Here is a 12,407-nt window from a genome sequence, read left to right on the forward strand (position 1 = left end):
ATTCGTTCTTTTCTGACAGGTCAGACAACGAAATGTTGCTTTTCGTGACAATGGAATTGTCACTTTTTCTTGAAATGGATTTTAATGTTTATTGCTACATTTTAAGTGTGAGATATTCTTACAATGTGTATCATAATGGTGGAAGCAATGTGGTACAATTAATACTTTTTTAATTTCATATTTATTATATATAAATATTTTTTATGTTTATCTTAAAATAACATAAATATTATAATTATATTTTTTTTAAATAAAACTAGTATGTTTTTTTAAATATATTTTACAAAATTATGTTATAAGGTTGTTTTATCGAAAACTTCAATTTTAATATTAGGCATTAAATATTTTACTGTAATTCTACAATATATCTTTTAAATAAATATATAAAAAACGCATAATTATGAAATTGTTTATTAAAACACACTTCTAATTCTATTTACAATACATATAATATTTATTTAAGCTATGTTTTATGTTAGATATAGTTTATTAATTTGCTAAAAAAGTTTATGTTATTGCATTTGTATTATTCTAATCTCTTACAAAAAAATGTGTAAATAAAAATATTCAATGAAAAACTATTTGTTTGCTTATTATTAATAATAAATATTATATATTAGGTAATCACAATTCAGCTTTAAACAGTCCCTTGTGCTTTGGCATTTGAAACCTAAATAAGTGTTTACTCTATATTCTGATATTTACAAAAAATAGGCTACAAAATTTACGATGGCATAATTTTTACCAAATGAAAAATTTATAAGAAATTGCATTTAATATGAATTTCTTGAAAAAAATTGCCACAAAAAACATTTAAGAAAATCTAGGTGATTTATTAGAAACCTGTAAATGACAAAGATGGTTTTAAGAAATTTAAACAGAAAAATATGATGTAAAAATAATCTTAGATGTGCGAGACTAGCCTGTCCTGTCTAAGTAATGTAAGCATATCCTACTAAAACTGTTTATTGTACAAACTGGCTGAGGAACTCGACCAATCTGGTTCAACAGTGTAAAGCTTCTGGATTTTGAAACTATAATATTTGCTAATTTTTGTGTATGGTGAAACTGTACATTTCAATACTCCTAAGCTTTGCTAAACAATAACATCAAGCTTATATTAGGATCAGCTGGATTGTTTTAACAGGGAAGTGAAAAAATAGGCCGGCAATTGTAAACACAAGTTGAATAGTTCTACAACACGACAATGCGCTTCCCCATGTGACGAAGTTGACTCTCAATAAAACCAAGGAACTTGGCTGGTAGATTTTATTGAATTCACACTATTCTTCAGACTCTGCTTTTTCTGACTACCATTTATTTCGTTTAATGTAACATTTCTTAGTTAAAAAAAGCTAAACGAAGAGAATGTAAAACAGGGGCTTTCGAACTATTTTGCATCAAAACATTTATTGCTAATTGAATTTAAAAAATATTTGGGAAGTGGTTAAATAATAAAAAAATAAATTGTATTTTAATCATTAAAATTAAAATAAATTTTTAAAAAAGATTTTTTTGAATTATTTTAAACAATTACATTTAAATTATGATTTTTTTTATTTAAGTTTCAATGTAAAATAATAACCTAAATAAAGATTATGGTTTTTGTTTAAAAAAACTGTACATGTGAATATGGATTATTAATCAACACCAAATTATTAGAATTGATGATTTTTTCTTATATTTTCAGATATGTGGGCAGTTATTAAAAATAACAATAATTAATCTTAACATTTTAAAGATATTAGTTATATTTAATGAATATATACATATGTATATATCTTCTGAAACATATGTTTATTAAACTCTGACATTGAATATGGGATTTAGTATGGGTAATGTGTCGATTATTTTTGTTGATATATGTACACACGTGCATCTATGTTTTATTTTGTTTAAACGAAGACAAAATATTTTATTTTTCAGACTAATGTTTAATATCTAGATATCTACCCACTAAACCTTAAATAAAAATCATTCAACACTAGGTTTACGAGCATTTTTTGTATACTAATCTTTAAAGTTAGGCAGAAAATTGATGGACGAACATAAGTATCTTTTTTTATTTTTAAATAATTTATATAACTAAAGTAATATTTAAAAAGACAAAATTTACAAGTAGATATATTATTACAAGTTAAATTTTAAAGAAAGTGCGCAAAAAAATAATATATTTCATACTAACTATTTAACAAAAAATAGAATCTTACAAAAAATATTCGGAATATTTTTTACAAACATTAAATTTTCTTAATACGCTTTCTAAACACAATTTTTTTACATTTTGTTCTTTGACTATTGTCCTAAGAATTATAATATTTAAAAACATTAAATTTTAGTTTAATTACAATTTTACACTTAGGTTAATATATCGTTCAGATTGTGTTGTAGATTGCACTAAAATGTTTTTTTAGACCAATATTTAATATCTAGATATTTACAACACAAAACCATAAATAAAAATTTTTAGTGATTTTTTTTATTTAATAATAATAAATATGCCATATCTATCAAAAAATATAAATACTTTAATTATCACATGAAATATTTTATTTAATATTATTATTTTCTATTACAATCTTACTGTCCTGCAGTTAATAAGGAATATTAAAAAAAAAAAACATTATATTACATTATATAATAAATTAAATTTCATGATATACGTTGATCCATGATATATAATAAAAATAAGTTTATTTATATGATACATAAATAATACGTTTACAATCATGTCTGTTATGTTTTTTTTCTATTGAGTTTTTCATATTTTACATATCACATAAAATATAGCCTAAAAATATTGTTTAACATTAAATACAAGCAAACAATTTTTATAAAACCTTAAAAATTGATAATAAGTTTAAAAAATGTAAAAATAATCAACAATAGTACAACTTTTATATGTGTCATGTTTATTCGATAAAAATATCTTATTTTAGATTTTCATTTAACAACATTAACTTTAGTCATAAAGTATAAAAATGTAAACATTTGCATTAAATCTTGATTAATTCTGAATTTGAACGTTGAAATATTATAAATTCGTAGGTCGTATTAATATGAGTATGTATTGTGTGATCTCTTTAATATTATTAAGTGTAAATGGCTTATATAAGTGTTGAAATCTTTTACGTTAATTTGGTATAATATTTTGCTTTCTTTAAAATGTACTGTTATTCGTCTTAGGCACAATAATTGTCAGAAATTAAATTTGTACTATATCACATAATCGTCTATAAAACTTTAATTATGTTAAATAAGGAAATTAATTCAAAAAGAGTTTTATAATACTTATTGAAAACCAAGGTTATCTTTTCCTTTTTTTTCGACAGTTTTACTCTCGGAAGTTCGAGTCGAACTCTGAAAGTGCCTTTCGATTTCCTCTAGGGGTATTCCCTTTGTTTCCGGTACCCAAAGAGCCACGAAAACGACGCTAGCGGCGCAGAACGATGAGTACATCCAAAAGGTTCCAGCTGACGTAAGAAAAACCTAAAAAAAGACTAAACTTAGTAAAGCAACTAGCACATCTAGTCAAATATACACATAAAAATACATTTTTTTAAAATAAATTCAGTAGCATTAAATTGAGAATAATATATATTTAATGTATATATAATTAAGCAATCGAGTTTTATGTAAATTTTAACCTGTGACCTATAAGCTCTTTTATTTATTTTACTGTTGTATTATTAAAGCCGGAAAACCTGGTATCGTTTTTTACCCATCCTATACACACATAATAGTATTTTTTTTATCACAAAAGACGTCATTTAACAAGGAGTTCTACGTAAAGTGCAAATGACATCTCTTTTGTCCATGTAATGTTGTGCTTTTCTGCGTTCGTATTTTCAACGCCTTAAGATTAATGGTTCGGCGGTATACATCCGAAAGGTACGTCTCTTGCCTTGATTATGTTTTCAACATTTTGATCGAATATTTTAATTAATTACCTGTAAAGTGTGATAGGTTTTGATCACGACGAACATGACGAGTAAATTGAAAGAACCAGCCAAGGCGCTTAAAGCTCCGCGTTGTTTCGTAGCAAATAGTTCACCGAGGAGCAGAAAGGGAATACATCCGAAACCCAATGAAAATCCTATCATAAACACTATGAGGCTTGTCAGCGGAAGATAACTAAAATGAAATAATATCACGTTAATGTGGAAATGAAAGGTTTTGAACCCAACTTATTAGTTACATAGAGATATAATATAAACATAATTGAGAATATACACATATTTTATTTTTGTTTTATTTACCCATTATTAAGAATAGTGGATTATTACAAGTGATAATCTGTCTGTTTAAAATAAATAATGTGTTTTTTCCCTATAATTTTGATCATAATATATTAGGTACATGTTGGAGTGTACATTTCAATAATAATTTAAGATTAGTAATATGAGTGTATTATAAATAGTTTTATTTAGAAATGAAGTACATATTAGGTTTATAGCTCTGTTTATTTGAGCTTGTAGTTCAAACAAATTTGAACGTACTTATGTGAAACTTATGTTATTACTGAATATATTGAATTATTCTAGTTACAAAGACAAATACTCTTACTTAATATTAAATTTTTATCCAAACACATTTATATTTATATGTACAAATATGGTAATAATAAAATAATTTATGCAATTATGATAAAATACTAATTTTCATAATCAATTTAGCATAATTTTAACCGTTTTTTTTTAAAATACAACAATTGTTATTGGCAAAATTAATTAAAATATGTTTACGAGTAATTGATTTTGTATATATATATGTAAAAGGCTTTTAGTTAATTATTACTACTTGTAAGACCCTTTTATCTCACAACATAACCCGTGACTTGTATGTGGTCAATTTATTAATTAACAATTAACAAAAATGACGTAGTTATTAGATCGGCATTTTATTAACTACGTCATTAGAAAGTCAAAAAATATGTCTGGTTTTGATGTCATGTTATTGGCCGGTAATTTATATTCTTGGCCTTTATAATCAAATATTCAACTTGGTCTTAAAAACTAATTTAATAGCTTTTATTAAAATACTACATTACAATACATACACATATCTAAAGAAGAGAAACATTAAGTTGGCTGCCCATATGACTCAAGTAGAGAAAATAACCAATGACCTAAGATAGTTTTAAAGTATATGTTGAGCTTGAGCATCCCTAAAATGCATTTATTATAATAAAATTTGTAGCGCTAACTCTAATAATTATTTAAGAGCTACTGCCTAACAAGTAAAACATTTTTTAACAATTATTTTATAAAAGATATAGCTCATAGCTTTTTATTATAAAGGGCATTTTTCTATTAATAATTAAAGTACAACTAACACAATTCAGTCTAAATTTAAATTAATTAAATTAATTATTTTAATAAGTTTAATAAGTTTTAGTAAAAAGTATTATTAGTATATTTTTGTCCTAAAAATTCTTATTTTAGGACAATAGATTTTTTAATTTATAACACTGAATACAAATATCAATTAAAAAATAAATAAATTTTATTACATATCATAAATGGTATATAAAGTAATTTATGTATTTACCCAAGTAGCGGATGTTGTTTGAGATCAATGTGGAATGAAACCCCCATAGCTGCCATTGCTATACAGGTGATAACACCAGAAGCCATAAGCAAAGGACGTCGACCAGCTTTGTCCACTAATAGCAAAGCCACGCTATTGGAAGCTAATTGTACTACACCGACAATAACTGTAGCTAAATGGTCGTTCAATGTACTACCTGTAATTAAACAGAAATCACTGATGTAATGCCTAAATAAATACTTCAGTAATTTGAAAGGTTCGCGACCTAATAATTAAATTAATAATTATTATTTATTATTACACTACTTTTATTTATTATTATTTATTAAACTTTTAGTACTTCTAGGCATTAAATATATTACTAAAGTCACTTAAAATTATATCAATTAATTATGACTGCAAATCTTACTTGGTATTGCAAGAACACTAGTATTGGGACGTACATTATCTTGATGAAAAATGCTCTTATTGGAATATATTTACATTATTTAGGGCTCTATAGTTTTGAATAATTACTGAACTAGTTTTGGAAACATTATATATAAACGTGTATGGTATGATTTAAAAGCTCTCTTGAAATACATTAACATTGCTATATTTATTTTAGTTGCATAACTAATTATTTATTAAATATATTTTAATTAAAAAAAATGTATTTTAACAATCTAAATATTTAATCTACTAAAGCTGTTTATATTGCAACAAACCGTGAACATTTTATATGACCTTATTACTATTTAATTATAAATATGTATAAAAATGTATATACAAATATATAATATTATTAATACTTATTGTAACTTCCTTAATCAGAAAGTTGAATAAATTCAGCTTCATTACTGTAAATAATTACACCCGAGCTCTTTTTAATTTACATTTTTCTCTTACATCTTTGTTTTGCCCGGGGCGAATATTTTTTTTTTGTAATTGGCTTGAAGAAAATCAAACAAGAGCGCTTCTTCGTGGTCAAAGGTTGCGCTGGGCAAAAGTGATGTTAATCTCGCGACTTAAATTAAAACTTATATTACTTTTAATGCATGCATTACCTGAACTTTTGAAAATTTCCACAGTGAAAAAGATTACAGCATCTATTCCGCTGATCTGTTGAAATGCCAAGAGGGCGAGTCCTATACCGAGGGGTCTCAGCACAGCCGAACTGAAGAAAACTTCTCGGGTGAAGAGACCTTTTTCCTTTTTCTCAGACTTTTCCACCCCGCGACCTTCCGTCCTGCGCTCAGAAAAAATTAAAAATTAAACTAAAGACACTAAGCTACGTAACGATTCAATATCGAGTTATATGCATGTGTATTATAGCAATGAAACAATAAAGTTTAGTAATTACCAATTTTTTTCCGCGTCATTTTTCCTCTGCTCCAATTCCATAGACTCGTGATTCGAAGGAAGTTTTAACCACTTTAATGAGTTTTCCGCTTCCACATACCTGTGCTTCATATATAGCCATATTGGAGACTCAGGTAGCGGAAATAGGAAAACGAAAATTAAACCTGAAATAGGTAATGCATATATTTATTCAAAGGTTTCCATGAATTTAATAATAGATTAGTTTTAAAAAAACGTGATTATGTATATAAACGCGTTTCTGATATATTTTACCAGCATACATATTATTATAAAATTTACTGTAGAACTAGAAAAAAAAATCTCTCACTTTCATAGTTATACACACAAACCAGATGGCTCCTTAGGACACACAGTTCTTAGGAAAATCACTTTTACAAACAGATAACTACATGCCAAGTCGCATCATCATCCTTCACAACTGGAATCAGAGCGGTGACTGCATCGACACGAGTAGAAAAACTGACAGATGCAGAGAATATAACTCAAGAGCTTAAAATTGTTAATAAAGTCCTTGAGGCTAATGGATACAAAAAAAGAGAAAGTAAAAACATAAAAAAAAATTTTTTCATGGTTTAGAAATCGTTTTTGGAAAAATATTAAATTATTACTAACAAAAATGAAGTATAGATCATATACATTTAGAGTTTTATAAAATAATATGGTTGACTGTATTGATTTAGTAATTTTAATGCTGTTTGTATTTACCAAATCGATAGCTAAAAGCGTAGTGCAGTTTATTTCCAGTATATACAAAAATTATTATATGTATTTTAATTCATTAAAAAATAATAATAGTGTATTCTGGTTATTATCTATTTGCTGTACTTTAAAAGTCAATATTTTTTCTTAGTTCATCTACGTACACCATCTGTTCTGACAAATTTGCGAACAAAATGGCAAGGTTATATGTATTTAGACAATTTGTAAATACTACTTGCGACGCATTTTATGATTATTTGCTATTTTATAGATGTGCGGTTTTTTATAGCCAATATATCAGAATGGTGTGAGTTATTATTACCAAAAATTTAAGTAATTGAATATTTATTATTAACGCCATAAAACTACATTATTATTTTTGTGTTCATTTATCAAAAATTAAATTCTATAACGCATAAGTGTCGCTCGAGTTTTTTAATTGAAAAATTATAAAAAATATAAATCGATAATGGTTAATAGGATTTGATCATATAATTTTACTTCATAAAAATTACAAAAAAATCAATAACCTTATCATTAGTACGTACTCTCAAACATAAAACATTTAAGGAGAAAAGACGGTTTTATTTCGTAACAAATTTGAGTGATAATAACACACCGAACATTTTTATTAAATTTAAGTAAAATTAAAGTTCTCTGTTGGATATCCTTTATTATTAAAAAAAATGTTTACTTGCTGCAATTGCCGAACACCACGCTAGAGTTCTCCACGGGAGCCAATATCCCAGAACATACGACAGAAGAATCCCTGCCGACATAAAAAGAGCAGGAACGGATCCCAACCTCCCTCTGATTCCAGGAGAGCAACACTCGCTCACCTAAAACATGATTTATTATATCAAAAGAAAGAATCTATTATATAGATATTGTTTGGCAATTACTTACGTATACTTGAGTAGCTGGCAGAACTAATCCAACGCAAAAACCTGTACATATTCTGCCAAGGAGTAGTATAGGTAGGCTTTGTGCTAGAGCAACACAACACCAGGCTGCGGTCCAAAGAGGTGCTGCTAGGAGTACTGCTCTTCTACGTCCCGCCTTCTGCATCAGAGGACCCGAAGCGAGACTACCTAGCAATGCACCGACGGGAGGAATTGATCCTTATAACATAACATAAACTTATGTAAGAATTATTATTATTGTGAGTGGAGGCTATTGCTGAATTATATGTAATTTTGGTGGCATGGTGTAATTTTATTTTGATAATATTTTATAATCATGTATGAAAAATATATACAAGGAATATTTATAAAGAAAAGATTTTTTTTTAAAGAAGTTAAATTCCCTTGTACATTCATAGGTGTATATTCAAATATAAAACACACAAACTGTGATTACCTGGACGAAAAATGATCAATTCTATCTGACAGTTTTCATTGAGTATTTTTAAACTTAAGAAAACATATTTCGGCAAATCAAAATAATATAATTCAGTTTATTATGAAAATTCCACAAATGTTTTTATTATTCTTAAATCAAAAAAAATTATTGGAACGTCAACTGAAATAATAATATTTGTTTTTATTTTTGTCACCTAAATTGTTCCAAAAGTTTGTATTAACTGTTTCTGGTTAAAATATAGACTATGACAGATTATAAAGGAAATTATGTAATAACTATTTTTTTTAACTAGAACGGTTATTTTAAATTATACAACAACTTTTACATTTTATTTTAATATAAATGTAATACTTTTATCACAGTAATTAATTTAGTACATTTCTACTGAATATTTCAGCTGACAGTTTATTCTGCTTAAATTTTATCAAATATAAAATGATATAATCGTGCAATGGAAGGTCATAAGCATAGATCATAAAAGCATGCATGCAAAATAATATTAGTCAGGTGTTCACTGTATATAAAATAAGTATCAGATAATTGAAGGTCATCTTCGCCATTATTGTACTGGTATTACATACCATCATTTCCTTTGCCATTTATTAATCTAAATAGTTAAACTAACAATAGCGACAATGATCCCATCTGCGCTAATTCTTTAATTAGATTGCTGTCAGAATACAATTACGTGGGTAAATTTGTATGACAATAATGTACTAACCTGCCCATGATAACGCTTCGGTTGTTGGTAACAAATCACTATCACTTTGCTCGATTGAGGGTAAAGCCGAAGAAGAATACCCTCTAACTAATCCGATGCTTAGATATGCCAATGAAGCAGCTAATGTAAGAATGGCCTGTTAGGGAAACAATATTGTCAGGTGTACTGTTATTTTTATGAATATTTATTATGTCATAGGTACCTGTCTGAAAGCAGCTGAGGATAGGAGTTTCTCCATTTCGTTCAGAAGATCGATGGTTGACAATTAACCTATCTGTCAGAATGGTTTTCGGATGTGATCTGGAGTGCTGGAGTTACATGCTTCGTCTGGTTAATGGCGTAAGGTTCAAGACGAGGTGAGCACTGAACATCTGTAGGTAGACACGTTGAGAATTTAACTAATGTCAAACTAGTGCTCGGTGGCTTAGTGGCAGAAGCGACGAGGTGAAAGTAAAGCCTTGTGTATTTGTATTGAGTTTTGAATGGCAATTTTCTGAATGGTGTTTGTGTTGAGCGAGACGTAAACGTTTCAAAACTGGTATTGACGTTTGCAAAAAATTAGCATTCACACGCGGCGAATTTTTTGTAATGAATATTATAAACATTGAAAGTTTTAGATTATAGAAGAGAATGTAAGATTATTTCAATTTAAATAATGTATATTTAAAACTATATAGAAAAAGGGAGTGATGATGTTAAATGTGTAAAATTGACATTAAACTCGAGATATGAATACATGACCGCACATCATTTCAAGGGTACCATTGTTCAAACTTATCAACCTTATATAAGTATGGGATTTTTTTTATATTATTTCCGCTAAAAACACAGATTTAATACATTTAATACAACTTAAATACAGTATATGGGTAAATTATATTTTATTATAATTATTTAATAAAAAATATAAAATCTAGTAAATCTACATATGTGTGATTTTTGTTAATTGCTTTATCAGCTCACCAAAACATATTAATAAAAATAATCAATAAAAATTAATAAGTAATAGAAATATAAACTAAATTATTCTCTAAAATATTTATTTACATAATTCATTTAATGGCAAACTAATTGTAACAGTAAAAAAAATTAGTCAATAATAATTATATTTATATACTGATCTGCAAAATTGTTATTATGCTTACATAGAACCACGTTCGCAATTGAAATTAACACTTGAACGAATATTTATATTCACATAGAAATCTATATGTAAACATTTATCAAATAATGTACATATATATTTACAAAAAGTGAAAACTTTCTCTATTTAAGTAAACTATATATTAGGTTTTTCTTTTTAAGCATAGTATTTCACCAAATATGTGATACAATGTCTAGATTACGTTGTCTTATGCATGATATTTTTACGGCTTCGCTCGTTTATCTGCATTTTATAATAGACAAAACTGTGGAATGGAAGCAACTAACAATTTTATTTCGCGAAATGAAACCAAGCGCTACTTAAACAGAGTTAAAAGTACCCAAGAGTCGGAATGAAATGTTTTTCGCTATCGATTCCCACGGGATTTTTATGAAAAACGATTTCCAAGCCATTCCAGCTCTATACAGACGTATATATAATAAGATACTATTTTTTTATCTCAAACGGGAAAATAAAATTAGGCGATATCAAGATAAATCCAAGGAATTACTTTAACGTTTTATATCTCGAAGAATACATAATAAATATAAATAAGCAAAATATATACATATATTTATGAAAATAAATAAATTAACTCGAAATAAATAGTAGGTATGTATAAACATAAATATATACGTAAGTATTGATAAAAATTGCCTTCGTGCGAATCAAATTAAAATTGTACTTTATTGTGCACAATTATAGACATTTTATAATTGAAAAATTATTTTATTGCTATAATTATGCTTAGCTGCATTATATCATGGTATCTAGTCGAGTTTATTGTAGTAGATAATAATTTGTTAGTTGCATAAGGTTGTTATTACTAATCCAGTCGACATTCCAAGATAATTTATTAAAGGTTATCTTTATCATAGTAAATTGGATTAATGTACCCGACCTTCTTAATTTTTAATGTTTTTTAATGTAATATTTTTTATCATCTATACATTAATCTTTTTAATTTTAGCATGGTTGACATTTCTTTAAATCTTCCGTTGTAACCTGACAGGCGTAGGCCCAAAGCGTTACGACGGGGTAAATCTGTATATATATAATAAGTAAATCTGTATATATAATGGCCATGCAAACTATTTAGGATTGCAGTGTGGTCAGCATATATTAATAAATTAGTATTTTTTAAGTTAGATTAATATAAATATATAGAATGAAGAGAAACGGCTCAAAAGTGCTTCCTTGAGGTACACCAGCTGGTATTTTACACGGTATCGAAAATCGTATTATTTAGCGAGACACAATAGCTTTAATTCTTAAGGTAAGACCGTTTTGTATTTTTTGAGCTTATATAATATTTCAAAGACCTTTTCTATATCTGGCAATAAAAGAGAAAAACATTTTTTTACATTAAAATCGGTAAATCTGTGCTTTGTTAGTCTGTTAAGTTGATGCGTAGTTACAAAAACCAAATTGTTCATTAATAAATTTGCTATTTAGAGATTCCATGAGAAGTAATAATATGATTTTTTTAAATAATTTGCTAAGTGAACTGATCGGGCGATAGTAAATTAATATTTTATCTGTTTTGCCATGTTTTTTTATCGAATTAAT

General features: G+C 26.9%; 1 protein-coding gene across 1 annotated transcript; it reads right to left on the minus strand.

Annotated features, from left to right (window-relative positions):
- Positions 1–2,892: 2,892 nt before the first annotated feature.
- LOC148230741 (facilitated trehalose transporter Tret1-like) lies at positions 2,893–10,225 on the minus strand. The gene is made up of 9 exons (XM_088194413.1): positions 9,897–10,225; positions 9,695–9,830; positions 8,518–8,732; positions 8,306–8,450; positions 6,893–7,055; positions 6,597–6,778; positions 5,551–5,746; positions 3,951–4,134; positions 2,893–3,489 (listed from the first exon to the last, which is right to left on the minus strand). Exons 1-9 carry the CDS (start codon positions 9,930–9,932, stop codon positions 3,292–3,294), a joined length of 1,455 nt encoding a protein of 484 aa, XP_088050539.1. The 5' UTR covers positions 9,933–10,225; the 3' UTR covers positions 2,893–3,291.
- Positions 10,226–12,407: the final 2,182 nt, after the last annotated feature.

This window comes from Plectrocnemia conspersa, unplaced genomic scaffold (genome assembly GCF_051122295.1).
Source record: "Plectrocnemia conspersa isolate PC_06_02 unplaced genomic scaffold, ASM5112229v1 ptg000010l, whole genome shotgun sequence".
Taxonomy (NCBI): Eukaryota; Metazoa; Arthropoda; class Insecta; order Trichoptera; family Polycentropodidae; genus Plectrocnemia; species Plectrocnemia conspersa.

Coding starts and splice junctions, on each gene's coding strand:
- LOC148230741 (XM_088194413.1), bottom strand. CDS start 9,932: ATGGAGAAACTCCTATCCTCAGCTGCTTTCAGACAG. Junction 9,831..9,896: donor CCTCAGCTGCTTTCAGACAG/GTACCTATGACA, acceptor TTTCCCTAACAG/GCCATTCTTACATTAGCTGC. Junction 8,733..9,694: donor CGAAGCGTTATCATGGGCAG/GTTAGTACATTA, acceptor TTATGTTATAAG/GATCAATTCCTCCCGTCGGT.